The 26,235-nt window shown below is 48.5% G+C and overlaps 11 protein-coding genes across 11 annotated transcripts; 3 read left to right on the top strand and 8 right to left on the bottom strand.

The window, feature by feature from the left end:
- Positions 1-570: 570 nt before the first annotated feature.
- On the bottom strand, positions 571-2,759 carry F5891DRAFT_1129099 (cytochrome P450; the record flags this gene model as incomplete). The annotated part of the gene is made up of 12 exons (XM_041364358.1): positions 571-670; positions 726-863; positions 920-1,048; positions 1,171-1,231; positions 1,283-1,472; positions 1,587-1,706; positions 1,757-1,872; positions 1,925-2,076; positions 2,127-2,270; positions 2,324-2,368; positions 2,421-2,550; positions 2,603-2,759. 12 exons carry the CDS (start codon positions 2,757-2,759, stop codon positions 571-573), a joined length of 1,482 nt encoding a protein of 493 aa, XP_041224725.1.
- Positions 2,760-4,192: 1,433 nt separating this feature from the next.
- On the bottom strand, positions 4,193-5,001 carry F5891DRAFT_1129100 (acyl-CoA N-acyltransferase; the record flags this gene model as incomplete). The annotated part of the gene is made up of 6 exons (XM_041364359.1): positions 4,193-4,292; positions 4,344-4,380; positions 4,430-4,551; positions 4,603-4,797; positions 4,851-4,940; positions 4,967-5,001. The coding sequence occupies 6 exons, from the start codon at positions 4,999-5,001 to the stop codon at positions 4,193-4,195; spliced, it is 579 nt and encodes a 192-aa protein (XP_041224726.1).
- Positions 5,002-5,354: 353 nt separating this feature from the next.
- Positions 5,355-7,401, top strand: F5891DRAFT_1164677 (RIO1 family-domain-containing protein; the record flags this gene model as incomplete). The annotated part of the gene is made up of 9 exons (XM_041365363.1): positions 5,355-5,503; positions 5,565-5,706; positions 5,762-5,875; positions 5,938-5,992; positions 6,044-6,164; positions 6,235-6,323; positions 6,374-6,568; positions 6,623-6,809; positions 6,862-7,401. The coding sequence occupies exons 1-9, from the start codon at positions 5,441-5,443 to the stop codon at positions 7,399-7,401; spliced, it is 1,506 nt and encodes a 501-aa protein (XP_041224727.1). The 5' UTR covers positions 5,355-5,440.
- A 372-nt stretch (positions 7,402-7,773) lies between these two features.
- On the bottom strand, positions 7,774-9,171 carry F5891DRAFT_417937 (uncharacterized protein). Its single transcript, XM_041371754.1, has 4 exons — positions 8,800-9,171; positions 8,589-8,745; positions 8,462-8,530; positions 7,774-8,405 (listed from the first exon to the last, which is right to left on the bottom strand). Exons 1-4 carry the CDS (start codon positions 9,120-9,122, stop codon positions 8,229-8,231), a joined length of 726 nt encoding a protein of 241 aa, XP_041224728.1. The 5' UTR covers positions 9,123-9,171; the 3' UTR covers positions 7,774-8,228.
- An 843-nt stretch (positions 9,172-10,014) lies between these two features.
- Positions 10,015-10,678, top strand: F5891DRAFT_918750 (uncharacterized protein; the record flags this gene model as incomplete). The annotated part of the gene is made up of 3 exons (XM_041373750.1): positions 10,015-10,310; positions 10,366-10,591; positions 10,646-10,678. Coding segments are annotated over 3 exons (555 nt in total), but the record flags the coding sequence as incomplete, so codon positions are not given.
- Positions 10,679-13,289: 2,611 nt separating this feature from the next.
- F5891DRAFT_417990 (uncharacterized protein) lies at positions 13,290-14,557 on the bottom strand. The gene is made up of 4 exons (XM_041371755.1): positions 13,790-14,557; positions 13,606-13,728; positions 13,400-13,533; positions 13,290-13,324 (listed from the first exon to the last, which is right to left on the bottom strand). The coding sequence occupies exons 1-2, from the start codon at positions 14,415-14,417 to the stop codon at positions 13,640-13,642; spliced, it is 717 nt and encodes a 238-aa protein (XP_041224730.1). The 5' UTR covers positions 14,418-14,557; the 3' UTR covers positions 13,290-13,324; positions 13,400-13,533; positions 13,606-13,639.
- Positions 14,558-14,575: 18 nt separating this feature from the next.
- Positions 14,576-16,336, bottom strand: F5891DRAFT_1147288 (Eisosome component PIL1-domain-containing protein). The gene is made up of 3 exons (XM_041365044.1): positions 15,959-16,336; positions 15,570-15,901; positions 14,576-15,519 (listed from the first exon to the last, which is right to left on the bottom strand). Exons 1-3 carry the CDS (start codon positions 16,293-16,295, stop codon positions 14,692-14,694), a joined length of 1,497 nt encoding a protein of 498 aa, XP_041224731.1. The 5' UTR covers positions 16,296-16,336; the 3' UTR covers positions 14,576-14,691.
- A 1-nt stretch (position 16,337) lies between these two features.
- On the bottom strand, positions 16,338-17,868 carry F5891DRAFT_1039901 (cap binding protein). Its single transcript, XM_041361976.1, has 5 exons — positions 17,531-17,868; positions 17,286-17,476; positions 17,173-17,236; positions 17,010-17,123; positions 16,338-16,958 (listed from the first exon to the last, which is right to left on the bottom strand). The coding sequence occupies exons 1-5, from the start codon at positions 17,711-17,713 to the stop codon at positions 16,632-16,634; spliced, it is 879 nt and encodes a 292-aa protein (XP_041224732.1). The 5' UTR covers positions 17,714-17,868; the 3' UTR covers positions 16,338-16,631.
- Positions 17,869-17,938: 70 nt separating this feature from the next.
- F5891DRAFT_418204 (mitochondrial carrier domain-containing protein) lies at positions 17,939-19,280 on the top strand. Its single transcript, XM_041371756.1, has 4 exons — positions 17,939-18,056; positions 18,103-18,379; positions 18,429-19,059; positions 19,110-19,280. The coding sequence occupies exons 1-4, from the start codon at positions 17,993-17,995 to the stop codon at positions 19,143-19,145; spliced, it is 1,008 nt and encodes a 335-aa protein (XP_041224733.1). The 5' UTR covers positions 17,939-17,992; the 3' UTR covers positions 19,146-19,280.
- A 32-nt stretch (positions 19,281-19,312) lies between these two features.
- Positions 19,313-20,401, bottom strand: F5891DRAFT_1189963 (PX domain-containing protein; the record flags this gene model as incomplete). The annotated part of the gene is made up of 1 exon (XM_041367234.1): positions 19,313-20,401. The coding sequence occupies one exon, from the start codon at positions 20,399-20,401 to the stop codon at positions 19,313-19,315; it is 1,089 nt and encodes a 362-aa protein (XP_041224734.1).
- A 111-nt stretch (positions 20,402-20,512) lies between these two features.
- Positions 20,513-22,235, bottom strand: F5891DRAFT_1039904 (uncharacterized protein). The gene is made up of 6 exons (XM_041361977.1): positions 21,891-22,235; positions 21,685-21,843; positions 21,422-21,621; positions 21,114-21,368; positions 20,890-21,066; positions 20,513-20,838 (listed from the first exon to the last, which is right to left on the bottom strand). Exons 1-6 carry the CDS (start codon positions 22,141-22,143, stop codon positions 20,671-20,673), a joined length of 1,212 nt encoding a protein of 403 aa, XP_041224735.1. The 5' UTR covers positions 22,144-22,235; the 3' UTR covers positions 20,513-20,670.
- Positions 22,236-26,235: the final 4,000 nt, after the last annotated feature.

Here is a 26,235-nt window from a genome sequence, read left to right on the forward strand (position 1 = left end):
CAGATGCCATATCTGTTATAATGTATGGCTGATCCGCACGAATGCATCTCAGACTTGGAACAACATATATTGTATCGTGAAAAGCCATCGATAGCATAGTGGTGCAGCAGAATCGGAATAGATAACTTCCAGGCAAGCCCGAAAGATGTTGTGGTATAAGTTTCGGAGGCGGAGGTGACATGCAAGCGGGAAGATTGTGACATAGACATCGACGGTTCGAACAACAAGAGCGACTAAATTTACTTCCGGTCAAGAATGACAGATATTTTTTGCATATACCTGTACCCCGAATGGGTCCAGGGGCCAGGAACTTCGTTACCAGGAGTCAGACCATATACTTAGCAGAAGGAAGGCAATTCTTCATGTTCAGAGTACGCACAGGTTGTAGTTACGCTCAACAAATTCAATGGACATCGCGGCATAGACTTGGTCAAAATAACGTAGTCGCAATGTCATCTTACACAGACAACAAAGTCAAAGCAGAAAGCTATTGGGCTGCGTATTACCCCCACCGCACACCACAATCACGATTACTCTACACCGTATATCAGTATTTGAGAATACCGGGTGTTATCGATAGAACGAACCTATGTTAGTCGAACGCATCAGCGTCTTCAAAGATGCATCAGGGAATCGCTGGAGAATGCGACAGGGAAATGTCTCTGGACGACTAAATAACAAGAGCTCAGCATACCACTCTCGGGGCCAGATGAAATTCTACAAACACTGTGAAACCAGTGGTGAACTTCGGAACGACTGGGATGTCCATTCCATGTTCATCAAGAGCATTGTGGACCGAGAAAAAAGCCAGGAAATTTGCCATCGCGATCCAGAGTGAGGCGTCTACGACATGCCGTCCCACACTGCCGGTGACCAGTTGCTTTCAACAGTGGGCGAAGGAAAGCGAATAGATGCTCACCAAATCCGGCGACCCCAACCGAAGCCTAAACGCATATTGTCGTTGTTGAGAGACCCATCTGCTTGGAAAAATCTTTCCGGTTTGAATTCGTTAGGACTGGGGTATTTCGTTGTATCGTGTGTCATTGCCCTAAAGGTTTCGTTATTTGGATATATCCAGGATAAGGGTAGTGGGAACTTTCCATGCATTTGGAAATACAGCAACACCTAACAAACTGGTCGTCAGCGGCTATTATCAAATCAGCACGAGACACACCTTTAGGGATGAAATAGCCATTGTAGATGTCACTGGTTGTTGTTGCGTGTGGAACACCTGCGAATATTGTCAGAGGATATTTGGAAATGATCTGTGCTTAGGACGAACCCATTGGAATCACTGGGTGCCACCTAAGTGTTTCACGCAAAACAGCCTCTAGGTAAGGCAATGCTGGTCTATCATTGAAATTAGGGAGTCTATCTTTGCCAACGACTCGATCAATCTCCGCCTGCGCTTTAGCTTGTACCTCCGGGTTGAGCACCATAGCAAGAAAGAACACAAGTAACGTGGCAGTGGTCTGAGTCGAGGGTTGCAGACTGATTATGATTGGCAAATGAAGACCAGAAGAAACTCACTGTCTCAGTCGCCGCTGAAGACAAAAATAAGCATCGAGAGAAAACAATTCGTCAACTTGCATACCTGTGAATGCAACGGAAGCAGCCTCCTTAACTGCAGTTGTATAGACGTCGTCCTCTTGACTGGTCTTGTTCAAAGCATCAGCTACCAAGCACGGCCTCATGTCATTGGCAGACTATCAATGATTCGTTAGTTCGATGTACCTCCACTAGTGGTGTACTTCACCATCCTCTCTTTGACATATTGAAAGGGTATCTCCTTCACATCATGGCCTGCTTGGATACACTTGAGTGATGCTTGCTTAAATGTGGCACCGGGAAACCAAGCAGGTAGCTTCAAAACTAGAAGGGTGATTTAGTTACTTATATGCAGTCACAGCATGTGCGAACGTACGGAAAGGGAATGTTTCCATCAATGTCATAGCAGCTGGCGCGAAACCATCGACTATAAGTTCCCCATACTTTGTAATGGCGTGGGCAACGTGGTCGTCCTCGGCTTTGGCTTCACAGTCGTATATTATAGACAGCATAAATGTCAAAGTAAACCTGATAAGAATCAGCTTCAGCGCGAGACCGAGCAAATTGTCGCGACCAACATCTGAAAATGGTTTGGATAATTGTCAGGATCCTGTAGAAGACTGGACAGCATCTTGTGGGCGGAACGGAGTTGCACGGCTTGATGAGCAGGTGTAGCAGCTTGATGAAATACCTGATGAAAGATTCGTCGGTGAAGGCGCCACCTGCTTGTCATCAGACACCCATCAACATATCAAAGAATAACCCAATTATGTACCTGTTTCCATATGGCATGAACCCCATGTTGAAATCTGAAGCGAAACTGACAACGTGTTAGTGGTTAATGCCGACTAACAATCCAGGATGCAACTCACGCTTCGTAAACAATTGATTGGGGTCTATCTGAATATATGCTTGAACGCCGTTCAAAGAGGTCTTTAGCGACCTCCTCAGAATTAACGACCATGACAGGCTTGTTGAGGAGACGAGCATAGATGATGTCACCTAAAGAACAAAATGAGCTGTCATGGACGGATCCTAGCCATGATGTACCAACCATATGTGGATCTCCAGGCATTGAAGGTCAGCCAAGGCCGAGCGGAATCAAGACTGAGAACATTTCCCAGTACTGGAAGGGGAGTAGGACCAGGCGGCAGGGGAGGATGCGATTGATTGAGCCAATATTTTCGATTGTAGCTTAAGACAGCTACCATCAAGGCTGACACTGCCAAGTAAAGTCCGGGTCCATTATCGAGCATCGTTGGATGAGACTTGCTATCCAATAGGTATTCAAAGGAGGAGGGTGCATTGAAGACTAGGTCAGCTTGAAGTATATATCACATCCGGCTCAACTGAGCCAAACAATTGATCTGATGCAGGATGTCAAATGTACTATATCAAGTAAGCTGGCATGTGAACTGCCCCCGAGGACGACGAGGTCCACACTACAAAGAGTTCCTCTGCATATTAGCGCTGATTGTACGTCAAGATTTATCTTCGTTGCGGCAAGAGCGGAAGCGGGTTTCAAACATTCATGAATGCATCATGGGCTTAAGGCGCAAATTGACAGCAACGAATGAGAATGATCTTATATGAATCAAGAGTAGGCAATTACTAATTAGCAAAGGAGCTGTGACAGAGCTTGATGATTAAAAGGGCTCGCCTTCATCTAACATGACACGGTAAGCCATAGTACATTGCGATGTTTGAATTCTGGAAATCCCATTGAGAACAGAAGGACAAAGTCTGATGTTTTTCGAGAGCCGCGCCACAGATCACTCGGCTTGTCTACGTGCTCGCAAAAATGTCCTAGCAAAGTCTGCCAGATAAGACCGAGCATGTCATCTAGCTGATTGGACCTGTACGGCATGGATCTTCTGGATCACATTCTCGATTGGGAGGCGTTCTGGCGCCTGTAAGATCTTCGAGACATCGTTCAACGGCATAAGTCTTGCTTTGGGTACTTACAAGAGGAATGTGCTCGAATATTGCGCCGGGTGGAGTCAAGCTAGTTCTCGAGTTCTGTTTCCTTATGACGAAGAACCCTTGTGCATGCCCCTAATTGATAGTCATGTGAACGCTCGGCGTAAAGCATCTGGGCAGAAATAGCTCCTCCACGACGACATCGATGACCCCCAAGCTGTGATGCTTCAGAATATTAATATAGCAAGACTGCCAACCAAGCGGATCTATATCTAAGGCACGAACTTGAGTCTATACATATACGAGAGATGTCGGATCATACGCTCACCTTCATACATTGAGATGGTCGCAAGAAGTCGTAAGCCGCCGAAAGTTGTCGCATATGCTGGCCGTAAACCATTCTACAACCAAAAGTGAAAATCGAGATAGGACTCGGAAGGTCAGCGCTAGCTGCGCAAAGAGTGACCCGTTACCAGAAGCACGCCGGTACTGTGTATCAAACCTAGCCAACTATCTGTAGTGGCACTCGTGCCACATGTGGCGGGGTAGGGGTATTCGCACCTAGGGCGATGTGCCCGCAATGTAGCGGCGGAGTGCATGACAAGATGGCTTGAGGTGCGAGTTCACACATGACAGTTACGCGAATTGCTTCCGCAGAACCGAGTTCCGTCCTTGGATCTATAACATGAGTAGTTCCTATAATTAAGAGTGATATTACCAATGATCACGGTATAGATTTGGACAAAATGACGTAGTCGCAATCTAGTTCCTCGTCTTGCCAGTCACCCTCCACATATCCAGGTGAACTAGGATCGAGATCAAAGCTAAATTCATTGGTCAATGAGGTGCAAGGGATGTAAATAAAGTGAACACACCCCAAAGATTTATAGAAAGCAGACGCAGCATCATTGGCTACTATTTATGAGGATAGGGCAAGTTGAAGCTGTGTATCGGAGCTTACCTTTAAAGACGGTCAACATAACATTCTTCATTCTCCATCGTGAGCCAATGTCGAACAGAGAGCCCATCAAGAGCTTTCCAACCCCGAGTCCTCGAGATTCTTCGGTCACTTGGAGCTCATAACTTTCATCGATCAATGAGCTAGGAGCCTCCAACCTGTAGCATTGTACCCACCAATACACCACGTCTTGTTTGGCTTCACGTTCAAAGCGGAAGATAGTATATGCGACTATCCGAGATTCTGACGGAATTGATTCACCACCTGAGGGCGTATCATCGCGTCGCTCACATAAGACGAGCCGAGCGTGTGGGTGAAACATCTCTTCTTTCTTTGAACGAGGATCCCAGCCAAATGAAGATGTCGTGTAGCTGAGCGGGGTGAATCATGAGATACTCGAAGATGAAGCATGGCATGAGCTCACAACAGGTGCATATTGGACTCGAAAATGTTCCATATTCGCTCGGATTCAACGTCGGACAGCTCTGAAGAAGTCTTCACGGCGAAATGCAGTCTAATCGTATGGTTATGTGAACAAACATGTCGCAATTTACAAGGTAGTTTGCATAAGACATACCTGGTGCCATTCAACTCTCTAGGTGTCGAGATGCAGGCTTCGAGCTGTGCTGAAGTCGCCTAAGCTATGGTTCGAGTGAGGTTTTCTGTCAAACAAGACGCGGAAAACCTTGTTGGCTCTATGAACTGCACTAGACCTGCATCCTATGCGAGGTCGCTGAGTGACTGAACGGTCGCGGTCTGACAACAAAAAACGTCTCATATCAACACCGAAAACACACCGCGAGCAGTTCTTCACGCACCAACTCGTAACCAAGTTGATGAAAGGTTACTTGTAAGCAACTTACGTCGTAATTGGTCGGTAATTTCCAATTTGGCAATATTAGTTTGCGGAGATTTTTGATTGCAAGTTCGTTCTACATCGCAGTCGCAGCTCGCGTACCGAGTCTCACTCACTTCACTTTGTGCCATACTCGCGGCTAGCAGAACAAGCAAAATATGAAGCTTGACGCAACAGATCTGCGATACATCACCTCGGATGAATTTCGAGTACTAACTTCAGTAAGTAAGGGGGTCCTTCGTCAAACTGATGATGGCCGTATCTCAAAACACTCGAACGCAGGTGGAAATTGGATCGAAGAACCACGAAGTTGTCCCAACTCCCCTCATCGTACAAATCTCCGGCCTTCGAAATGGGGGCGTTAACAAGCTGATCGGGAGTTTGGCGAAACGCAATTTAGTCGCTAAAGTGCAGAACTCGAAGTGTTAGTACATGCCCTTTTGTTTAGTCTTCCTTGTAAGCCTGACTTTCGGTGATAGATGATGGATATAGATTAACGTATGGCGGACTTGATTACCTGGCTATGCGTGCATTATCCAAGCGAGACTCGATGTACTCTGTTGGAAACCAGATTGGTGTCGGGAAGGAGGCTGGTGGGTTCGCTTTAGCGATTCTCAATATATTCACCTATGGAATGACTGATCACACGGCACAGATGTGTACATAGTTGCAGACGCGGAGGGTAATCAATTGGTCCTTAAACTACACAGGTAAGCTGGTGACGAGGCTAGGTTACATGAGCTTTACACTCATGGAATTAGGCTAGGCCGTATTTCATTTCGTGCCATCAAGGAAAAAAGAGATTATATGGGAAAGCGCAAGTCGGCGTCGTGGATGTATATGTCGCGATTAGCGGCGCAGAAAGAATGGGCTTTTATGAAAGTCAGTTAGCTGCAGGACTTATGACGCAATCTAATCTACCGAGAGCGTGGCGCTGACGGAATGACTGCAGATCCTTCACGAACATGATTTTCCGGTCCCCCGGCCTGTTGATCAAGCCAGACATTGCATCCTTATGGAAGCAATCGATGCATATCCGCTGTAAGCACACGCTCGCATCGCCACTCTCTTTGTTCTCATGGTAGATTCAGACGACAGATCGCTGACGTTCCGTCGCCGGGCAAGTTATACTCGACGTTAATGGATATCATTGTACGATTTGCGCGGGCGGGGCTTATTCATAGCGATTATAACGAATTCAATATCCTGATTCAACGAGAGAGTGGCGAACCGATAGTCATTGATTTTCCGCAGATGGTCAGCACGTCACACGAAAATGCTGAATGGTGCGCAATCGCCGTACTCGACCTTGTTTGACACAGCCTAATGTGTTCATCAAGGTACTTCAATCGTGATGTGGAATGTATACGTACCTTTTTCCGCCGACGTTTCAAGTACGAAAGTGCGTTGTACCCCAGGTTCAAGACTGTCAAAGCCGAATCAAATGGCGAACATGATGGTTTCCGATTGGATGTAATGGTTGCAGCTAGCGGTTTTGCGAAGAAGGACCAAAACACTTTAGAGGAGGTGAGGACCCTTGCAGCTGACACCTTTTGAGGCCTTATGAATAACGCTGTAGTATATGGAAGCTGTCCGAGCAAATGAACCTCAGGATGACGCAGATCAAAACAGCTCCGATGAAGAGGAGGAAGAGGAAGAAGAGGAAGAAAGTGACGAGGGCGAAGCTGACAACGTTCTGGACAGCCACGATGACACCGTCCAGGGTGATGGACACAGTGAATCGGAGATGCAAGAGCATGAGGGCATGCAAACTCCTCTAAGCACCAAAGTGCCATCGTGTTCACAACCTGGGCCAAGAACTGACACGTTCAACTCCCCGGACCCAATTTCGCGGCCCAACAGCCGCATGTCTCGGTTGTCAAGATCACCGCCACGCTCCCGGTCGCCTTCGCCTGATAGTTTGGCAAAGATGGCTGCTTCTCTGAGCCTACAGGACGCTGCTTTTCGGGAGAGGGTCGCATCTGACCTCGCCAAGCGTTCACGCCAGCAAAAAAAATACCACACAAAACGTGGTGCACAGAGAGCCGGAAGACCGCAAGGAAGCAAAGCCAAGCAGGACACGAGGGTCAAACTTGACAAAAGCGGAATATGGGAGTAATTTTCTCAAAGAAAATCAGATTGATTGTCTTTCGGGGTTGAAGACCCTGTGTCGAATTACGAGTTGAAACGGATGATCCAAAGCTGTTCGGGTTCCTATCACATTATTAAAAGGGTTGTTCACTTTCGAAATTCCGGATCGTCGTAGCTCATAGTGGAAAAAGTCCCGCTCACCCCCTATGGCAGTAACACGAGGGCGGCTATACTGTCTTAAGGAGTTAGTAGTGATCGGCGGAACTTGGGGAATGATTAATGATGAGTGCCCTTCGTACGTCCTTGAAAACGTTTGTGGCACGCAGTCAGCATCGAAAGTCTAATATTTTTTTGGGTCGGCATGGGACCTTAGCATGTGACGGGTGGCGCATGAGCCCACATGGAGGGCATGGATATGAATTTCAAACGGGCTGAAATGAAGGCAGCGCCGGGGCCGCGAAGACGGTTGTGATGTACCCGTGCATTAGGCTGAGGGTTCAATCTGAGGTATTAATTGCCGATAACTAAGGACCAGCAGCGGCTGCCGATTACGAAGGATGTCGATTAGTTCCGCTGGGGGAAGATGAGATCCTGGTGAAAGAACGAGAAGGCGATGAGACATTATAGGCGTTTCCCGAGGTAGTCACATTTGGGAACAATATATCTACTGTACACGTTGTTGAACCTTGCAGATGGGAGGTCTATTATATACTGGTGGCCTCGTAAGCAGTAGCATAAGTAATAGGGAATGCCGTGGTTCGATTATGTACGATACAGGTGCGATGAACAAGCGATTAAAGAAATACATAAGGTGGTTGTGGCGAGTGGAACCCTGGAATGCAGCGAAATAGGGGACTATGATCTTGCCGAATAGGCCAGGGAATCCATGATCATCGGGCCTGCGGAATTGATGGCGGTCCTTGCGTTTAAGGCCATTCCGGGTGAATCCATAGAGTGACGGCGTACATCTGCTTCAAGGGAAATGGAGGAAGTAAGTGCTTGGGTGCCGAGCAGCTTGTGCAGATTATTATTCTACGAAAAAGCTAGTTTAAATGTGACTTTAGAGGTGAATAAACGAAAAAATGTACCGAACGTTCCAGCTCTAGCAATTTGAGCTTTGTGTGGGTAGCATCGTGCTGTAATCCAGCTACCATACTCTTTGTAAAAATAAAATGAGCGGTTGGATTAAAATGTAAATATAAAATGAATTGTTACCTTGGCCGTCTTTGAATTGAGGCCCCGGTATGGCTCGAGGCGTTGAAATGGGATTGGATAAAGGCCGATCCCGAGCAGTTGGTTGTGTAACCGATCGATGTGCGCCTCGAGAGAGGCGATGTAAATGGTACGCCTGTGTGGTGCGCCCATGGTTGACCTGAAAGCGAAATGAATGGGTGAATGAGTTGAAGTGAATGAATGAAGGACGGACAATTCCTGAGGAGAAAAGAGTTGTTTCTCAAGGACATGGTTCCATATTTTTCGTCGCTTGGAACCGTCCTTCTTTGCGTAAAGGCGGGCGTATGGATGTGCGATAGTGAAACGAGATGCTCTATGTGAATTATCACGAGATGGGTGTTCGACGGAGGAGGTATCAGAAGATTGGTCTGTAGATACGGGGCTCTCGGATAGTCTAGATTTTATGAAGGAAGACTGGTCTTTCTGTTGTGGAAAGAGATATGGGGAGTGGGTTGAATAATGGTAAGGGGGCGGCGAGTCATGATACATGGGGTAGATGGAGATTGTAGAATTCATTGTAGTGAAATAAATATTGAAGGTAGAAATATTATATATAACATTGGTGTGGCCGAACTGGTCTAAATTAAGATCGCCAATCTTGTTACTTCAGCCGCAGTTTTTCCGGGAGAGGCTTCTGGCGCCACGATCCGGGCCCGCGGCGCTTAAGAGGTGATAGCACGACCGCGACAATCTAAATTCAAGTCCGCGAGTACCCGTCTTATATTCTCACGGTTAACCCTCGGACAACTACGATTTGAGGCTAGCATCTCGTACAACGTTGATCATCATCGTTCCTCGCAACTGAATTAGCCTTTGAGACACAAACAATTCTTGCGGTATTACGGCTCATGATCTGCGGGTATCCATAAACGTGTGTCACCAACTCGAGTACCCTGAACCTTGCCTCTCATCGACCAATATTCATTTCCCATTTCACCTCGGCACCTAGTTTCCATTTAACGAATCTAATCAATTATATACCATGCCCACTCAGCATATGCATGTCATATATTTCTCTCTATTTAGCCTCCCCCTTCGCACTTCTCCAACCCCAACAATCATGTATCCCATCCCATCTAATCCTCAATACCATCAACAATTTACTGACCCCACTAGCTTGCATCTTGCTCCATCTTCTGACTACAACAACACTACCGCTAGACGTGACCCCTACGGCCTGCCCGAAGATCCATCGATCCCCTTGAATTATTCCTACCCGTCCATTCCATCTTACGACTACTCAGACACACAGGTACAACCAGAGTTGCATTTGCATACTCCAGTCCCAGTCCCCTACGGCCCACCTCATGTGCCACACTTTTCTCGTCAAATCACACCACCATACGTGGAGCAAACGTACTATGACCACCACGTCCCATACCCCGCTTCTTTAAATCAAGCACACCCGCAGTCCACAACCATCAATACCGATATCCTCAATTATTATGCAAACGCCCCTCAACTTCTGTTCCCAACCCCCTCGGAACTTCTTACAGACCTTTCAACACCGTCGGCTCAAATCCCCCCCACTCTCTCAGCCTCCTCGTCCTTGTCTCACCAGACACAGCGCGAGCAGTCTCAAAGCAGTGAACGTAGCACTGAGCCTCCTACCTCCGCTGCGCCTAACACGAGTAAGACAGAAAGTCAACGCAAGGCACGACAACGTGCCGTTGCCGAAGAGATAGGTTTTATTCCTACCGATCCGTAAGTTGTTTTGTTTCAACAAATTCACCTCCAGACCTTGACCGATATTTTCCAGCGACACTATTTCGTCACACGAGAAAAAACGTCACTATCTGGAGTGTCTCGAACATTATGTCTTGTATTTGCACGAGCAACTGCGTCTCGTCAACACAGCTCCGCTTGACCTCGAGCGCGTCTCTACCTATCGGGGTCTGAGCTCTCGCAGCATCAGAACATTGCTCGTGCATATGCAAAACACAAACCGCCGCCTTCATGAAAATACGCTGGAAGAGGAGCAGGTGGTAAGTCAACCCCTCCTTCCATTCCTCTGTGGGGCACTCACGATCACTCTGCAGTTTTTGGATCTCTCCTCTGAAGTAATGGCGGCGCATGGAGCAGGATTTCCCATGAGACGACATTCGGTTGATGTCATCGATCAGACGACTAGCAGCTATCCATCTGACTCCGCGAATATCGGTGCTACTACTAGTAGTACCAGAGATGGCGATCGCGTATTTTTAGGAACCGGTATATCGTTGAGCGGTGTTGACCAACGTCAGCTTACCTCCGACTAATATAACGGCGCCTTGTTCTGCCTTCTGGATACCAGTAAAGGTCGTTTTTGGTTCCCGTTCATTCTGCCTGTTCTTGTAACACCTCCGTCGCATTGATTTCTTTTGTATTTTATCGTCCACTTATGATTCAGTAGTTACAGTTTGTGTATGTATTTAGACATGAGCATTGCAGGCAAGTGAGGAAATCTGAGCAACTGTTATGATGAACTCGATTGAGCAGGTCTCCGATACGGGCAGTTGCGCCTCATGGAGCTGATTAATGATTATGCAAACAAGTCGTGCTACTTGCAATGGTACCACACCTTGCCCGGGCCGATACAGGACGAGTGACGCGAGCAATATGGCCCGACCTCTCGGCTCTGGTAAACTACCCACACGCGCAAGAACTGGGCCCCCCAGATGCCGCTCCTACATACCAAAGTCTGCTTAATTAATGGTAAAGGATTTCCAGCTACCCAGAATCGCACGAAGAGCTATTGATCAGGCGTCTTTAATCAATCTGGCGCGCGTAGTTGGCGGCGCATGCTTCGTCATGGTCAGGGGTCGGCACCTGTGAAGACATCCCCCATCACATTCACTCAGTTCCAGACATTCATCGTTGAGCAAGTAGAACTGTCCAAGTAAAGCGTTCCCAAAGTCGCAATGCACCTGCGAATCTACATAAAAAAAGGCCGCCGAAGGCGAACCGACAGATTGAATTTCATAGCGCTTGGGGGACTATTTCCGTTTATGGGACTCGTAGCATACGCTTGACAAGTGGCGTTCCTCGGTCAACTCAAGCGCGTATGGCTCCTCCATTACCTACGTCTGCAAGCTGCGGTTCTGAACTGGGTTCATGGTTACACGTACATGCCAATCATCCGAAGCAAGGCACAGAATGCACACTCACCTTCCCTTCCCTTCCCTTCCTACTTCCGAATCCATGTACCCCGTCAACAATTAATCGCCAGAAGGACCGTCGGGGAGCATCAATCACTCGGATTATAGTCGTCCAGAATACCTAACTCGTCCTGTCCTCCTCCCCTCGGACTCGGTACTAGACACCAATCAATCAGCAACCAAGTCGCCGGTCAACGCCACACCTGGTCAAGCCCTGGACACTCAGCCCGTCGGAGAAAGGGGACGACAAGCGCTATGTAAAAGATGAATCCACGTCCCATATTAACCCATGCGATCAAGAAGCCGTGGTATCGTGATCTGAAAATCTCATTATTCATAAAGCCGCTGAAGACCACTGACCTTCCTCACCATTTTCAGATGTGAAACATCTCGAGGGTCGACCATACATACTCGAGGAACGAAATCCAACATCATATTCAAGTCAGCGAGCCTCCGCGAGCGTTGAGCAATCGCTAACGGCATCAAGAGATAGTACTGCGTACATTGTCCAGCGAGCGGCCTTCTCTCCAAGGGCTCATTTCCGTGGAAGATGAGTCTGACAGCAACCTTCATATCGACAGACTCGGACCAGATTTCATCCACCTTCGAGTTGTCAGCGGGGCACCCGCTTTTACGTCGTAGACAACTTTGGTCCCATCATTTCTAAAATTGGCAAATGCGTCAAGCGGTGCGCTCTCGAGAACTCCCATAACCAGCCGTTGTGACCATTAATCGCGTATATTGACCCAGTATCCGCTTATCTCGACCGGACTTTCTGACTTTCCAGCTGAGATCCTCTGGCAACAGAACCCCGTGCAGTACTCAAAATTTGATCCTACCACAACACTGGCATTCATACAGGTTGACATAGTTCCCCACCATCATTCGAATGGGTGGTGCTACCGTCTTGAAAACTGAACGGGACCTTTTGTTTTTGTCCAACTTCGCAGATAGAAGCGCCCAACCGAATAAAATGACAGGGTGTTTTTGATATGAAAGTCGTTGGTTCGCTAGTAATATCGGCAAAATCAATTTGCGCTACCACCTCGCAAAATACTTACTTGATACTGGTTTAAGCGCCGTACCACATCTTCGACGCAGGTGGTCAGGTACATGCCAGCGACGGTGTCACGCACAATCACGAGAAGCGAACATGGTTCAATTTAAAGTGGAAGGCGGCAAAGAAGCACAGCTCACCCAGATCGTTCAAATCAAAACGCAATCTGCACAGATCACTCCAACTTCTTTGTGCACTAAGAATTAAAATATTAATGGCCCACCGATTGCTGTTTGCGATACGATGAAGAACGGCATTCATACGAGCCACTCATCAGTAAGTAATCGTCAGATGAACGTCGAGATACACCATTGACAGCCATCCTCTTCTAGATTCTTCTCGCGTATCGCATCATGCTGTCGCCATATGGTGCATTATGCGAACATTCTGCATATGCACCATCAAGGACCGTTTCACGCATCACAGTTGTGAGTCTAAGCGTATTCTGCACAAAATAACGCATAACAAACGTACGATTACACCAACGGACATCGGCTTCGCAAGTGCCGACAGCAACGAAGTCTCTGATAAATAAGGCGAGAAAGAAGAAAAGCGGTGATGAGATCCTGATAACAAGTAGAAGAGGGGAAATGCATCACATATAGATTATCGGTATCAATACTTGCAAGCGTCATTGACACCAGTCTCTGCCCGCGAAACCTGCTATTGACGGGAAACACAGAATCATCAACGGGCATCTAGTATAGTTTGATAAGACGACGTCAACTTCGAGCTGTTGACGGACAATTAGCATCACACGAATCATGACACCCCTCGCTTCCGAGGCGATGAGTACGATACATACATACTTATGGAGGAGAGGACCCTAACTGCGCCATCTACGCATTTGGTTCGTCGGTTGGAGCAAATTTATGCTTGCCTCGAATCGCCACTTCCGTCATCCCTTTTCCGCTGCCGGTAACGCCGACTACAAGGCCGTTATCAGAAATCAAGAAGTCTGCGTTCAAACCAACTGAAACGATACGCACCACGGCCTAATGGGTTGTCGGGCGTCTTGAAGATGCTGGTGCCTGCCACACCGGCAATATGGACGCCCTTCTTCTCAGACTTCTTAGCAAACTTCTGCCACGTCGCCTGTTTTGCGAGTTGCTCCTTGGCTTTTGCAGCTTTGACCTCGAGTTTTTTCTCGTTGCGCTTCTTCTTCCGATCCCTCTCCTCGTCCTCTGCTTTGGTTAGCTTTCTTTTGCTCGGCGCTGATACTTTCTCCTGGTGATTTGCTGGTAGTGCCTTGATTTCTGATCCTTTTATCAATTCCGTCGTATTGTAGCCTTTGAACATGATGCTGTATACAGGGTTCTCTGCGGAGCCACCGACGCTGGTAATGCGTGCAGGATACCAATTGCCATCACCCGAGTATTTGGCAAGACAGTCGCTTCCTGCAGTCCATGTGTGTGAAGGTGTTGAGTTTGCTGTTTTACGCACAGAATCTGTACGTGATGAGGAAGCGGCTTGGGCAAGCGACTGTTGGGTGAGAGAGATAAGTTCTTGTAGTTCCGAACGGAGGGAGAGGAGTCCGGCATTTTCAGTATCTGTTTGGAGTGCGAGCTCGACCTGAGAGAGCTGAACTTGATATGTCTCGAGATCCGTAGTGTCCATCTTCAAGGTAATGTTGGAGTAGTTGGAGAGGGGAGGACCGTGCGTAGTATACCTTTTGTCTGGGGTTGGGGTTTATTAGGGTTAAGGTTACAGTATAACTGATTATCTCAAAAAGTCATCTCTTCCCCGCAGATTAGAAGCTTTCAATCTTGGCGAACTTTGGGTATATGAATGGAATCAATACATTGCATAAGAATGGTACAACTTGTAAATGCATACGAAAAAAATCCGCAAAGTAATTGAGATATTGACGATAAATAATATCAGACCCTACTTATTCAATGTCCTGGTATGGAGGAAGCTCATCACCATCTTTGACCTCGCTGCGTACATTTCCGCTGTCAGTGCCAGCGCTAGCAAGAACACGTTCTCTCTCTTCACGTTCAAGTCTTTTCTTCTCCTCCTCGGCAGACTCATGTTCAGAAGTAGAGGATGTCCCCGCTGCGGATACCCGCTCGCGTTCCTCGCGCTCAAGGCGACTCTTCTCTTCTGCTGCGGTCTCGTGTGACTGTCCATATAGATCATCAAATGGTGAGTTTCCCGGGAGACCACCACTGCGTGGTCCCGCAGCATCTGAGGCACGGCGTATGTCACGAAGAGAGCCGCTAGCAGGGCCTGGACCAGATGAACTCGCAAGTACAGGAACACCAGTTTCAGCCACCGTAGGTGCATCTTCCGGGATTACGATGGGAGGAAGCGAGTGATCCTCCGGGATTGGCGCAGGAGATAGATTGAGTGTCCTCGGGTCAATTGGAGGAGAGTGCGACGCGTCTCCGAACTTTTCTGCGGCTTGAGGTGGAGGTGTGATGGGCACACCTGGATGACCAGCGTTTGCTTCGGGGTTGGATGCGAGACTGTCCAGTTCCGAAGCGTGACTCTCCCCAAATGATTGAGTGTTAGCCCGCGAAAGATTTGCGCCGGGGTGTGTGGCAAAGTAGGTACTCCCGGGAGTATAATTATCCAGTGCGTTTTGAAGCGCAGCACGAGCAGCGGCTGTTTCCTGAGCTCCTGTATAAGGACTTGAAGTTGAAGGGGGAATTGGTGGCAAGGCGGCAATAATAGGCTTGGAAGCCTGCGACAATATGACTAGTTTTTCTCCAAACTGCAAAAGATTGTGTCAGGACACCTTTATAACATCACAAAGTAATTTACCTCGCGTATAGCGTCCCACTTCTGCGATTCGCTCTCACGAATTGCCTTCCGCTTCAAGATCTCATGTTCCTTTTCGAGGGGCTCGTCGACATGTTCAGCCTTGGCGAGTGTCTGTTTTAGTTCAGAAAGCTTCTGCTCCGTGCCCTTCTCTAGATTATGCTCCATACGAGAAATTTGGGTGCGCAATCCAGCACGGAAGTTGCGCTTTGGACCAAGGACAGCCTCGGCATCGCGAAGAGCTTTGAACGGCGCTCGTGCATTGTTAAGCTTGATCGCAACAGATGATGCAAGAGATCCCTGAACAAAGTTCAAGTACGCCAATCTGTCCGTTACTAAATGTCGAACCTCTCATTAGCTCAAATCACGTTATTGGGAAAGAGGTGGCCTACCATCCTTAAGATCTTCTGGCTGTGTCTGACCCCATGTGTACAATTCCTTGCTTTGCACCTTCGCATCCCTAGCAAGGGCATCACAATCGATTGCAACACCCTTTTCAGATGTGATGATTCTTTGCACTGGTGTGGTGGTGGTATATTGTTGTCCAATTGTGCGAAATTGATGCTGCAGTGCCTCCAAAGCAACTGAACGATGGCCGCCCTGAGCTGCGGATTGATTGGCAGATGGTTGGTCGGCGGTGGTGCCGGGGATATGGCCAGCGAGAGGGGTCTGGTTGATAGCACTCTGTGCCTTATCGGCAAACGATGACAAGAAACTTGACACTGACATGAAGTGGAATAGCCTAAGGTTGTGAGAATGAGTGGTTAGAGAGAGACTTAATCGCGTTTGGAGCTGTTGTCATAGGGTCTTTATACAGGAGACAATACGCAGTCACATCAATTGCGTCACACGCAGCGTTACGCAGTTGCACTGCCAAAGGTTGCACAGCAATGCACAGCTTCAGGTACGGACAGTGATTTCAATATTGTGTATCGCGATTCGCAGCAGCAGCACGAGCTTGAAATGAGAATATTCATCCGGACACCATACAAATGAATCAGGCATATCCAGCAAATCTATTTATAACTTTGCTCAATCGATATAATAGCAAACTTATGCACCCACTCAAATGACAAGCTTCTTCGCTGCCTTGCCCTTCTTCTCAGAATCCTTGTGCGAAAGGAACTCAACCTCGGTTGCGAGAGGACCGGCCAGTTTTTGGGTCTCGGGATAGCCTAGTACATTAATCTTGAAGTGCCGTCCAACTGTCTCGATGCGTTCACGTAACTTGTCCTCATCTCCAGAAGGCGCAAGGCGCGTCCAAATTGATAAACGGTAGAACTGCGGTCGGGTAGATACGATCACACCGGTGATAAGCGATTGAGTATTGGGTTCAGTTGCCTCCCCGCTTGTAAGATGGGGATCGAAGGTTTCACCAATAGCAGCAAGCATCTTTATGCAGCAATCAAAATAAAAAGATCAAGAGATGAAAGGGAGACGTACAGTGTAAAGCCACATTTTATCAACCTGACTGCGATTCTTCTCTTTGGGCAGCTGTATACTCCACTTGCCTCCATTCTTGTTGGCTTCATCTTCCCATGCAGGTATGATACCCTCCTGAAAGCGCTGTTAGGTAAACAAAGACACGGTTATGCGAAATACGTGCCTTGAAGAGGTAGTAATTTGCTTTCTGGGGGAGCTGTGAAGGAGGTACAATATGATTGTAGAGGCTATGCCTTGGTAAGCTTTCACTCTTCGACATAGGAGAAAAGGACTTACCCCCAAAACTCTTCAACACTGTCGAAGCTGACAACTCTTTTTATATCCTCCATCCATCCTTGTGCAGCTGCAGCACTGGGAGTCTGAGGAACGGGAGTTTGGGGGAAGGAAGAAATGGGAGTTTGGGGGAGGTTACGGCCTTTAGTAGCAGGGGAATCGAACCAAAGGGTCCACGGTGAGTATAGAGGATGCTGTATAGGAGAAAAATGAACACTCTAGAGCGGTGAGTCAATTCGGTTGCTCACCTTTACATTGAAGCTGGTAGGGTGACTGAAGACGGTGCGAATGTCGTCTGCCTGCGCTTGCATATCTACTTCTTGAATTTCACCAGGTTCTACGTCTGCTCCAATAGATTCTGAATTCTCAGCAAGAGCCGCGGCGATAGCAACCTTGTTAGCATGCTGAAAGGAGGCAGGTAGAGCAGTCATGGTGAAGTGAGCGGGGTTTGCAATCCTGTTGCTTTTGAGTTTCAAGACTATCAAAGTCTGTTAACAAGATTGAAAAGATATTGATCAAAGGATCGAATGAAGCTTGAAATCAGTTCTTTGAGTTGGCGAAGGCTTCCGGGGGTCGGTTGTTGTGTGTGATCAACAAGTTTATTTACTTGTTCACAAAATTAATTTCCCGGTCATTGCCGTATTCCGTGGTACCGCCGGCACACCGGGAACCGTCACGCAAGCCAGAATAATTTCTGTTCCTCCTCTGTCATGGATCCGTTCCATGCTAAACTCGTAGCTGCGGCGACGGGGTCAACGATGACCGCACTTACAAGTATGTTTCAATCATTTCTTCATCCATTAATATTTATTATATTCAGTGACTCCTTTTGACGTCGTGAAGACCCGTCTTCAGACTCAACCCAGGGTGCCTCTCTTTTCACCACCACCACTTAATAAATGCTGTCAGCCGGCACATATACCTTGCGTACGCAACATGTCCTCGTATGCACGTCCGCTAGCCACAGAAGAGGTTGTCTGCATTTTCGATCATGGCATATACCGCACAGAGCGTGTGAATGGGTTCTTGGATGCTGTCCGCCATGTATGGCGAGCAGAAGGTATGAGGGGATTATGGAAAGGTGTTGGCACAACACTGTAAGCTAACTTGATTCATTTGTTGGTCACAGTTCTCATCATGCAATAGACTCATCGGCGTTCCCTCATCATCGATATACATGCTCACTTATGACCATCTTCTACGAAATGTACTCCCTCCCCTTATTCCCTCCCCTATGTTTATCCCTCTCGTAGCTGGTATTACGGCTCGCGCTTCTCTTACTTCCCTATTTTCGCCACTAGAGCTCATACGAACCAACCTGCAATCGACCCCAGCATCCCCCGACAAACCACATACACTTCCATCTGTCCTCGCTTCCGTGCGTTCAATCGTCCAGAAACAGGGCATGTCCTTCCTATGGCGTGGTGTTGGTCCTACCTTGTGGCGTGATGTGCCTTTTAGTGGCATATATTGGGCGGGCTACGATACTTGGAAAAGATTTTTCGAGAGCCGAGGAAAGAAGGGGGCATACGTTGCCTTTGCATGCGGTGCTATCAGTGGGACAACCGCGTCATTAGTAACTTCACCCTTTGATGTTTTGAAAACCCGACGGCAAGCTCTTCTCATGACTGGAACCATGTCATCACAGACTTCAGCTACGATACCACTATTGGCTCATATCGTTCGCACTGAAGGCACCGCTGCCTTGTTTGCTGGCGTTCTTCCTCGTACAGCCAAGATTGCACCAGCTTGCGGGATCATGATTGCATGTTTTGAGGTATGGTCACTCTACGTTGTTAAAACATGCGGCTTACCAAGTCATTCTAGGGAGTTGGCAAGTTTCTGGAGAAGGAGCAAGACTAGCTAGACCTATATTATATTTACATGGAGCATTAATGCATCGTCATCGTCATCGTCATCATCATCATCATCATCTACATTGATTCAATGTGTTCTAGATGTTAACTATTGGTATATGTGTAGCACTTCGTACATCCCTACTCAAAATTGGAAAACCGTCCCGATCTCAATCATCCCAGGCGGTTGAGCTGCTTCTTTGCGCTACTGAGTTTACCCCCAACAAGTTCAACATCGTTATTAAGTTCATCCAACAACTCGTTGTGCACCGCAAGCTCAGCACCGATTGCTTCCCCAAGGTGCCTTTGGCGTTGTAGTATATGCGTGAGTGTAGCAAGTTGACCATCCTGCTGCTCCATCTGAGTGTTCTGCAACTGCACAAGACCCTGATCGTCAAGCGGTCTCGTCACCTCCGTCTCTTGAGGTTTCTTAGCCCCAAACACTCGCGTGACTGGTTTGCTGAGGCTCAGCAGTGCAGCCCGATCCGACTCGGGAGCGATAGCAACATTTGTGAAGCCCTGTGAGGAAGGGGCTGCCGTAGGACGAGAAGCCTGTCGAGTGACGGTGACCATCTTTCCCAGCTTCTCGCAGTCGTCCTGCAAGCGTGCGACCATGTCTGTACGGCGTTGCAGCTCTCCCTGCGCCATAGCTGCCATGCCGAGTTCCTGGAGACCCTGCTTGAGCGTACGCACTCGAGAAAGGGTTTCCGCGAGCTTCTTCTTCGCTTGAACATTCGCAGTATGCGATGCACTGACGTCTCCCCGGTCAGAGAGCGCATCCCGCTTGTTTATATCTGCGCGGATGTCACGAATCTTGGCCTGCAGCTCGAGGTGCTCGTCGAGCCAGGAGGAAGAAGAGAACTGTTTAGAGGATGTGCTGCCTTCAGCCATGGTGCCCAAGCGGCCGACTGGCACACCAAGGAAGTCGCGGAAGGCATAGCATTCTCGCCATTTATCATCCTTTGCGCTGATTATGGCGCGCAAGTATGTCTCGAGACCAGCCCTGCGCTCCTCGGTCATGCTACTACTATCTCTAAAAGGTCCGCGGAGGATGGCGAGGGAGTTTTTGGGTGGTAGAGGTGCTGGGGATGAAGAGCCTGTAGACTTTGTGAGTTCTGTGTGTAATTCCACGAACTCGGAATAGCGTCTCCACATTTGCCATGAGCGGACATGGGCTTGAATTTCGATGCGGTAGACAATGTGAGGCTTAGGATCGGGGCGTTCTTCGTGCCCGCGTACGTAGACGGCTTGGATAGCGGTCATGGTGGTTGGTAGTATAGTGCCTTGTGTACAATGAGGCCGTCGCATGCTACAAGTTTACACACCACGGGCCTTCCGCACGTCTGCTGACTACTATTCACAGCTGCTCTCACAAAGATGGCAACATTATTGTATAACCTATGACATCTACGGGTACAGATCATGCAAAAATACAATTGCTAGTCAGATCCAGCTAACTGAGAATTTGAAAGCACATGAGATAACGAGACTCTGCAACGAACCCCTCGTTCCACTAACTCTGTGCGCCATCATCATGAAATACCATCTGGAGAGAGCAGTGTGCTTGGAGCAGCGGACAGGGCCGCAATCTCCTCAACTGACTCGCCGATACCCACCTCACCGATAACGTACCGAAGAACGTCGCTCAGTGTGATTATGCCAAGCAGGCGTCCTTTCTTTCCGCCTTTCTTCTCCTCCTCCTGTAAGATTATGATTGGTATAGTGAGTGTGTAGTCAGAACAAAGCCTTACATCTCCTTCCACGACGACAAGTCGGTGGACTCTACGTTTCTTGATTAGCTCCAGTAGTGTTCCCAGCGAATCGCCAGCTGTACAAATGACAACTCCTGGGAAGTCCGGAGAGCGTTGGTTAAGGGCCTCTGATATCGTAAGGTCGAGGGATTGATACGCTCCTAGACGCACAAGAGTCTGCAAAAAGATAAGATTTGGTATCCACATAATAGGACATGACGTACGATCACATCTACTGTTTCGTACAGATTCACGACAACACCGTCCTGGTCGATGATAGGGACTGCAGATATGGCACGCTCAGAAAACATATGGACGACGTCAAATACAGGGGTATCGAGCGTGGCGGTTGCGATCGGATAATATGGATTCTGAGTTTCCGGGTTTTCCGGGTCTGGGGGCGGTGGATTTGATGAAACATAGGTACCGATCTTGAGTTTCCGGAGCGAGAGATGGAGTTGCTGAATTTCCCTCGTGCACTAGAAAGGTAAGGTGAATGAAAATCTTACGTGAAGGCAGGGCGTTGTGTTACATTTATAGAGATAAATTTGAGAAGTCTATACTGTGTGAGGACCGAAACGATGACTTCGTGACCTGTTTCTGTATCATAATCGAGGAGAGGTAATCGGCGAGCATGTGTTTGAATTAAGACTCTGGCAGCCTTGTAAAGGGTACTATTTGGATGTTCTGCTAGCATTGGAGGGGTGGCTACACCAAGGCTCCTCTCGATATCTAAGTTAAGAGCAGAAGATGATCAGTTTAGGGATACGATACCGCGGCAGCCCGTATACGTGCCTCGTATTGATTCTAGCCTAAAAGTCTCCACGTCTGCTGCTGCAGCTTCATAATTTGCTGTGTCGTAATAATATTGAATGAGATGTATTATATCTAAGACTGTAAGCATCCCAGCAAACTTTGACTTTTCGCTGTTCCATAATGGTGCAGAGACCACACCTGTGGTGACAGTGAGGAAAGGTGAATAGTAGCGATTAAAGGATTACCATTGAGAAGCAAACATTGTAAAGCTTTTTTGACATTCAATTTAGTGTCAAGGACTATGAGCCTGAAGCTAACAGGGAATGCATCGTAAGAAGTTCTTCCTTTGAGGAGGTTACGAATGGCATGTAGGGCAGCGTCGTGAGTTTCCTGAGATTGAGGTGGAGGTATATGAGAGGGGGCGCGTCTTCTCGTCGATCCCTTTCTTTTGAGCGTCTTCGGAGAGGGAGCTACGGATGGTAAGAGCGTCGTGTTCATCGCAGAGGTTAATGCTTAAGGTGTATTTCCCACGCTTCATTAATAATTCCTGGACCCGTCTAGGGTATACAGCCTGAGGCTGTACAGTCGACTCCCTCCTAACGCATACCAGGTATAACCCATACTCCCTCATAGGACATACATTTTTGGATTTCCAAAGTTAGGTTTCAGGGCTTTTGCTCTCTTGAATACCCCATACTCCCTAATAGGCCATACATCTGGGGCTATCCCAAGAGGTATGCGTTAGGAGGGAGTCGACTGTATACCCTAGACTAGTGTTGCCGCGGCTCCGGCTTATTACCGGTTTTAGCCGTGGCCGAAACTATGAATAGCTGAGCCGGCACGTGATTCTAGCTTATATAATTTACGGTCTGGCTCGGCTCAAACATATTTTTAAACTATTAAGTCAAAAAATAGCAGAATATTTCGATCCTGGAATATCCAGGACATCCGGGACATCCGACCCATGGCTGACTTAGCATCATGTGTAGTTCCCACGTACCTGATACAACAGCGACGTGTAGTTAATGACCAAAATAGGTAAGTATGCTCCCGTGCTCACTGCGTGCATTGCTGAAACCTTCATGCTTGCTGTTGCACACAGCGAGCTCAATTATTTTACCATTTTCACACATTTTTTTGTAATTCTTTCACTGCATCATGTCACATGTCATTAAATATCAAATATTTGTATTTTTAGATCTCCTAAGTGTACATAATTGAATGAATACTATAATGGGGTCCTCCACCTCATCCCTTGGGCCTCAAACCATTCTAAAAAGGCTCCTGAGAGTCACCTGAGAGTCAACAGTGTGCCAGGAAAGAGTTCTACCTGCAAGTGCTAGCTGGGTACTAGTAGCAGCCATGGTCACGGTGTCAGCCATGAGTCGTGACACACACGGCGGCGCTGTGGGTCACGTGGTATGTTGTGACCGTGAGATTTCCATTATACATGCAAGTGGGTCAGATGGGTTGGATGTCCCAGATATTCCAGGATCGAGATGTCCTCAAAAATAGAATGTCAATGAAAATTTTAGAATAATCAAAAATCAAAGACTTGATGGCCAAAAAGGAAAAGCTGTAGCAGTGCTCGTTGATCTAACAAACTCACATTGTGCTCTAAATCTATGATAAATGCATAACATATAACACAAATGGATGACTTCCTGTGGGATTTAGAATTCCAGATACATGATTCAAACCCTATGTGCTGAGGAGCTGCTGTGAAATGTAAGCAACTTCCAACTCCGCACATCAAATGCAGCCTGTGTTACGCACTTAAATAGATCTGTTAGGTGGAGCCCTAAGAGGGTGTTACGCACTCAAATAGATCTGTTATGCGGAGCCCTAAGAGGGGCGTCGTCCGCTAACGTTCGTGACGTAACCGGAAGGGTCCGGTGTAGCGACTGAGACTGGCGACGTCGAGTCGGCAGATATCAGAGACGCGCGTGTCACGTGACTTCTAAGACGGGTGTCTTCAAAGTCACTGACAATCTCAAAGTAAGGACAGTCTTGTCCGAACGATGAGGTGGTCGATCGAGGTAGACTTAGGCGCGATGAGCACCTAAGAAAAGATACTAGAGACTGAAGCTGAGGGGGCTTCAGAGGGAAGTATGTTCGAGGGAAGATTGAGTAGATTCAAGTTAGGGAATCTAGTACAGAGTGACCGACTACTTATACTAAGTGGAAAGGGTTAAGGGCAAGGCTACCGTACTGTAGGTAAGGGCAAAGGGGAAACGGAAAGGGTATAGGTACGCTGGTAGCAGAGCCTGATTAGTGATGTAAGGTCGAATGCGGAATGAGACCGAGAAACGTTGGAACGATCCAACGGTAAATGATACAATGTGCATCATGCACGAGTCAAAGGAAAGATAAGACAAGATAAGGAAAGCCACATTGGTGGCACGAGTCAGAACGAGTCATAGCCCGAAGGCACGTGCGCACGTTGGTGCGATAGGAGGGGGATGAGGGACGGGAACGGTCCCGAGGATCCGGTCAACGGATAGTCGGTAGAGAAGTGCGAGCCGGAGGCATACGAGGGCGAGGACGAAGGGGAAAAATGATAGGGGGGCCATGTAGCCGATGTTACTTGTAACATTACCCCCGTTTCAAGGTAGAGTTCCACGAACTCTTTAGTCGTCGTCCAGAGGAACGTAGTCGTCCTGGTTGTTATACCATGCGGGGTCGAAGTCGAGGTCTTCGAGCCAGGAGGCGGCTTCGATTGCATTCTCTTCGCGTTCTTGCTCAAGGCGAGCAGCGTCCTGGTCATACGCAGCTTCAAGCTGCTGCATGTCCCTGTAGAACCGGTCGGAAGAGGTTCCACGGCGAAGGATCTTTCTGCCGTCAAGTCGAGGGCAGAAGGGAGTGAGATGTTTTGGGGCAAATTGCCCACAAATGCGGCAGAAGTATTGCGCGCAGTGCTTCTGTTTGTGTCCATAGACACGGCACTGGCGGCAGACAATGTTGCTGTGGTAGACCTGGGTGGTCTCGGTGGCATCACGACGCGCGTCGTTGATGGCGTCTTCCTGGGCTTCCTCGCGAGGATAGTGCCTAGTGAAGTTCTGGGTGCGCGGTCGATGCGCGTGGGAGAGGGGTAGTCCTAGGGACAAGATGGATCGTGCACGAGCACGGTGATTTCGGCGTTGCGGAATGGGAAGGGGTTCCGGAGAACCAATAGAGAGGTGTGGGACCGTCTCGGTGGGTACCCAATCGTCGGGGTTGAGAACAGGTGATGCGGGAGGGCATTCATCCAACTCTGGGATGATGATAGAGATGGTGTCAGCATCGAGGATGGGGGAGGGGTTACGTGGAGCGTAGAGCTCGCGTTCGTATTCGTTATAGAGACGGTCGATCTCGGGGTTGGTCAACTGGGTGACATTGGGGATCTGCTCTGGTGATTCAGAGCGGGGTAGTTGGGGAAGGAAGGGGGTCGGAGCTCTGTCATAGACAGCACGCTCGACGACTGCAAGCGGGTCGGGAGGGGGATTAAATGCCCGCTCCTCCTCGACGGCCATGACGGCGGCATGGAAGTTCCTAAGTTCAAACAGATTTAGCAAGGCTCGTTTGATCTTGCCTTGGTTGTATCTGGTCGAGACGGTGGATAGGGAAGTCTCCCTAGCCAGGTCAATCCTGGCGATGTCGCCGGTGAGGGCATCGGTGGCCCTGAAGGCCTGAACGAGGTTCATGGTTATGTCGTCGTTGGTGCGGTTGAGATAGTTGTCGAGTCGGATTGCATACTGGGGATCGCAGATGACTGCTTCCCAGTAGGCCCGTTGCCTGTCTTGGACAACTGAGCGAAGGGATGGTCGTCGGAAGACGGTGTAGGAGGGCCTATCATGGCCATGCGTTGGCTGGCTCGTCGGGTCGGGGTCGGAGGCAGACGCATGAGAGGTAGCGGATCGGTGCGAGGAAACAGACGACGCTGAGGCCGACATAGTGGAGCGTCTTTCCTTGAGTAGTGGCGTAGGTGGGGTATTGGGTAGTGGGTCTCTGTTTGTCGACGGGTGTGGATTTCTTGGGGCGGTGGCGATTGCGGATTCGTTGGCGATGGAAGGCTTTGGTATCGGTGTGGATGGGTTCGCTGGTGGGGTCAGCCCTGGTGTAGTGAGGGCGGTAGGAGAAGTTGCGGTGGCGGTTGTTGATCAACATGAGATGGCGATTGAAGCGATCTTGAGTCGCTTCTTATACGCCTTCAGGAGCTCCGCTGCGGACTTCAATTCTGTTTCGGGGAGCCACGTTCGTTCGGAGGCAGGATAGCCAACCCAAGACACGAGGTACCGGCGACGCGATCCGGTACCCTTGTGTTGGAGGATAGCTTCCACTTCGTAGTGTTCCTCTCCATCGATAAGATCAGGAGGAGGTTCGGTGAAATTCGGTCCATGCACGTCTGTCTCCTGATAGGAGGAAAGTTCCGAGGCATGGAACGTGGGGTGGATACGCCAGCTGGCAGGCAGCTTGAGCTGGAACGTGATGGGGGAGAGGACCTTCTGGATTGGGAAGGGTCCATATCGTTTCGGGGCGAGTTTCCTAGAAGGGAATCCGGTGATCAGGTTCGTGGCGGATAGCCATACCTTATCACCAACGTTCCATGGC

This window comes from Suillus fuscotomentosus (genome assembly GCF_016647785.1).
Source record: "Suillus fuscotomentosus strain FC203 chromosome Unknown F5891scaffold_34, whole genome shotgun sequence".
NCBI classification, from domain to species: Eukaryota; Fungi; Basidiomycota; class Agaricomycetes; order Boletales; family Suillaceae; genus Suillus; species Suillus fuscotomentosus.

Excerpts from the sequence above, each read along its gene's own strand:
- F5891DRAFT_1039904 (XM_041361977.1), bottom strand. The coding sequence starts at position 22,143 with ATGAACACGACGCTCTTACCATCCGTAGCTCCCTCTCCGAAGACGCTC. Across the intron at positions 21,844-21,890 it reads ACAATGTTTGCTTCTCAATG|GTGTGGTCTCTGCACCATTA; the intron begins GTAATCCTTTAA and ends CTGTCACCACAG. Across the intron at positions 20,839-20,889 it reads TTGTCGTCGTGGAAGGAGAT|GAGGAGGAGAAGAAAGGCGG; the intron begins GTAAGGCTTTGT and ends ATAATCTTACAG.
- F5891DRAFT_1039901 (XM_041361976.1), bottom strand. The coding sequence starts at position 17,713 with ATGACTGCTCTACCTGCCTCCTTTCAGCATGCTAACAAGGTTGCTATC. Across the intron at positions 17,477-17,530 it reads CTACCAGCTTCAATGTAAAG|CATCCTCTATACTCACCGTG; the intron begins GTGAGCAACCGA and ends TCTCCTATACAG. Across the intron at positions 16,959-17,009 it reads ATAAAATGTGGCTTTACACT|ATGCTTGCTGCTATTGGTGA; the intron begins GTACGTCTCCCT and ends TGCTGCATAAAG.
- F5891DRAFT_417937 (XM_041371754.1), bottom strand. The coding sequence starts at position 9,122 with ATGAATTCTACAATCTCCATCTACCCCATGTATCATGACTCGCCGCCC. Across the intron at positions 8,746-8,799 it reads CTCTTTTCTCCTCAGGAATT|GTCAACCATGGGCGCACCAC; the intron begins GTCCGTCCTTCA and ends TTTCGCTTTCAG. Across the intron at positions 8,531-8,588 it reads TCAATTCAAAGACGGCCAAG|AGTATGGTAGCTGGATTACA; the intron begins GTAACAATTCAT and ends ATTTTTACAAAG.
- F5891DRAFT_418204 (XM_041371756.1), top strand. The coding sequence starts at position 17,993 with ATGGATCCGTTCCATGCTAAACTCGTAGCTGCGGCGACGGGGTCAACG. Across the intron at positions 18,057-18,102 it reads AACGATGACCGCACTTACAA|TGACTCCTTTTGACGTCGTG; the intron begins GTATGTTTCAAT and ends TATTATATTCAG. Across the intron at positions 19,060-19,109 it reads TCATGATTGCATGTTTTGAG|GGAGTTGGCAAGTTTCTGGA; the intron begins GTATGGTCACTC and ends AAGTCATTCTAG.
- F5891DRAFT_1147288 (XM_041365044.1), bottom strand. The coding sequence starts at position 16,295 with ATGTCAGTGTCAAGTTTCTTGTCATCGTTTGCCGATAAGGCACAGAGT. Across the intron at positions 15,902-15,958 it reads GCCAGAAGATCTTAAGGATG|TAACGGACAGATTGGCGTAC; the intron begins GTAGGCCACCTC and ends TTCGACATTTAG. Across the intron at positions 15,520-15,569 it reads AGTGGGACGCTATACGCGAG|TTTGGAGAAAAACTAGTCAT; the intron begins GTAAATTACTTT and ends AATCTTTTGCAG.
- F5891DRAFT_417990 (XM_041371755.1), bottom strand. The coding sequence starts at position 14,417 with ATGGACACTACGGATCTCGAGACATATCAAGTTCAGCTCTCTCAGGTC. Across the intron at positions 13,729-13,789 it reads CGACAACCCATTAGGCCGTG|TCGGCGTTACCGGCAGCGGA; the intron begins GTGCGTATCGTT and ends ACGGCCTTGTAG.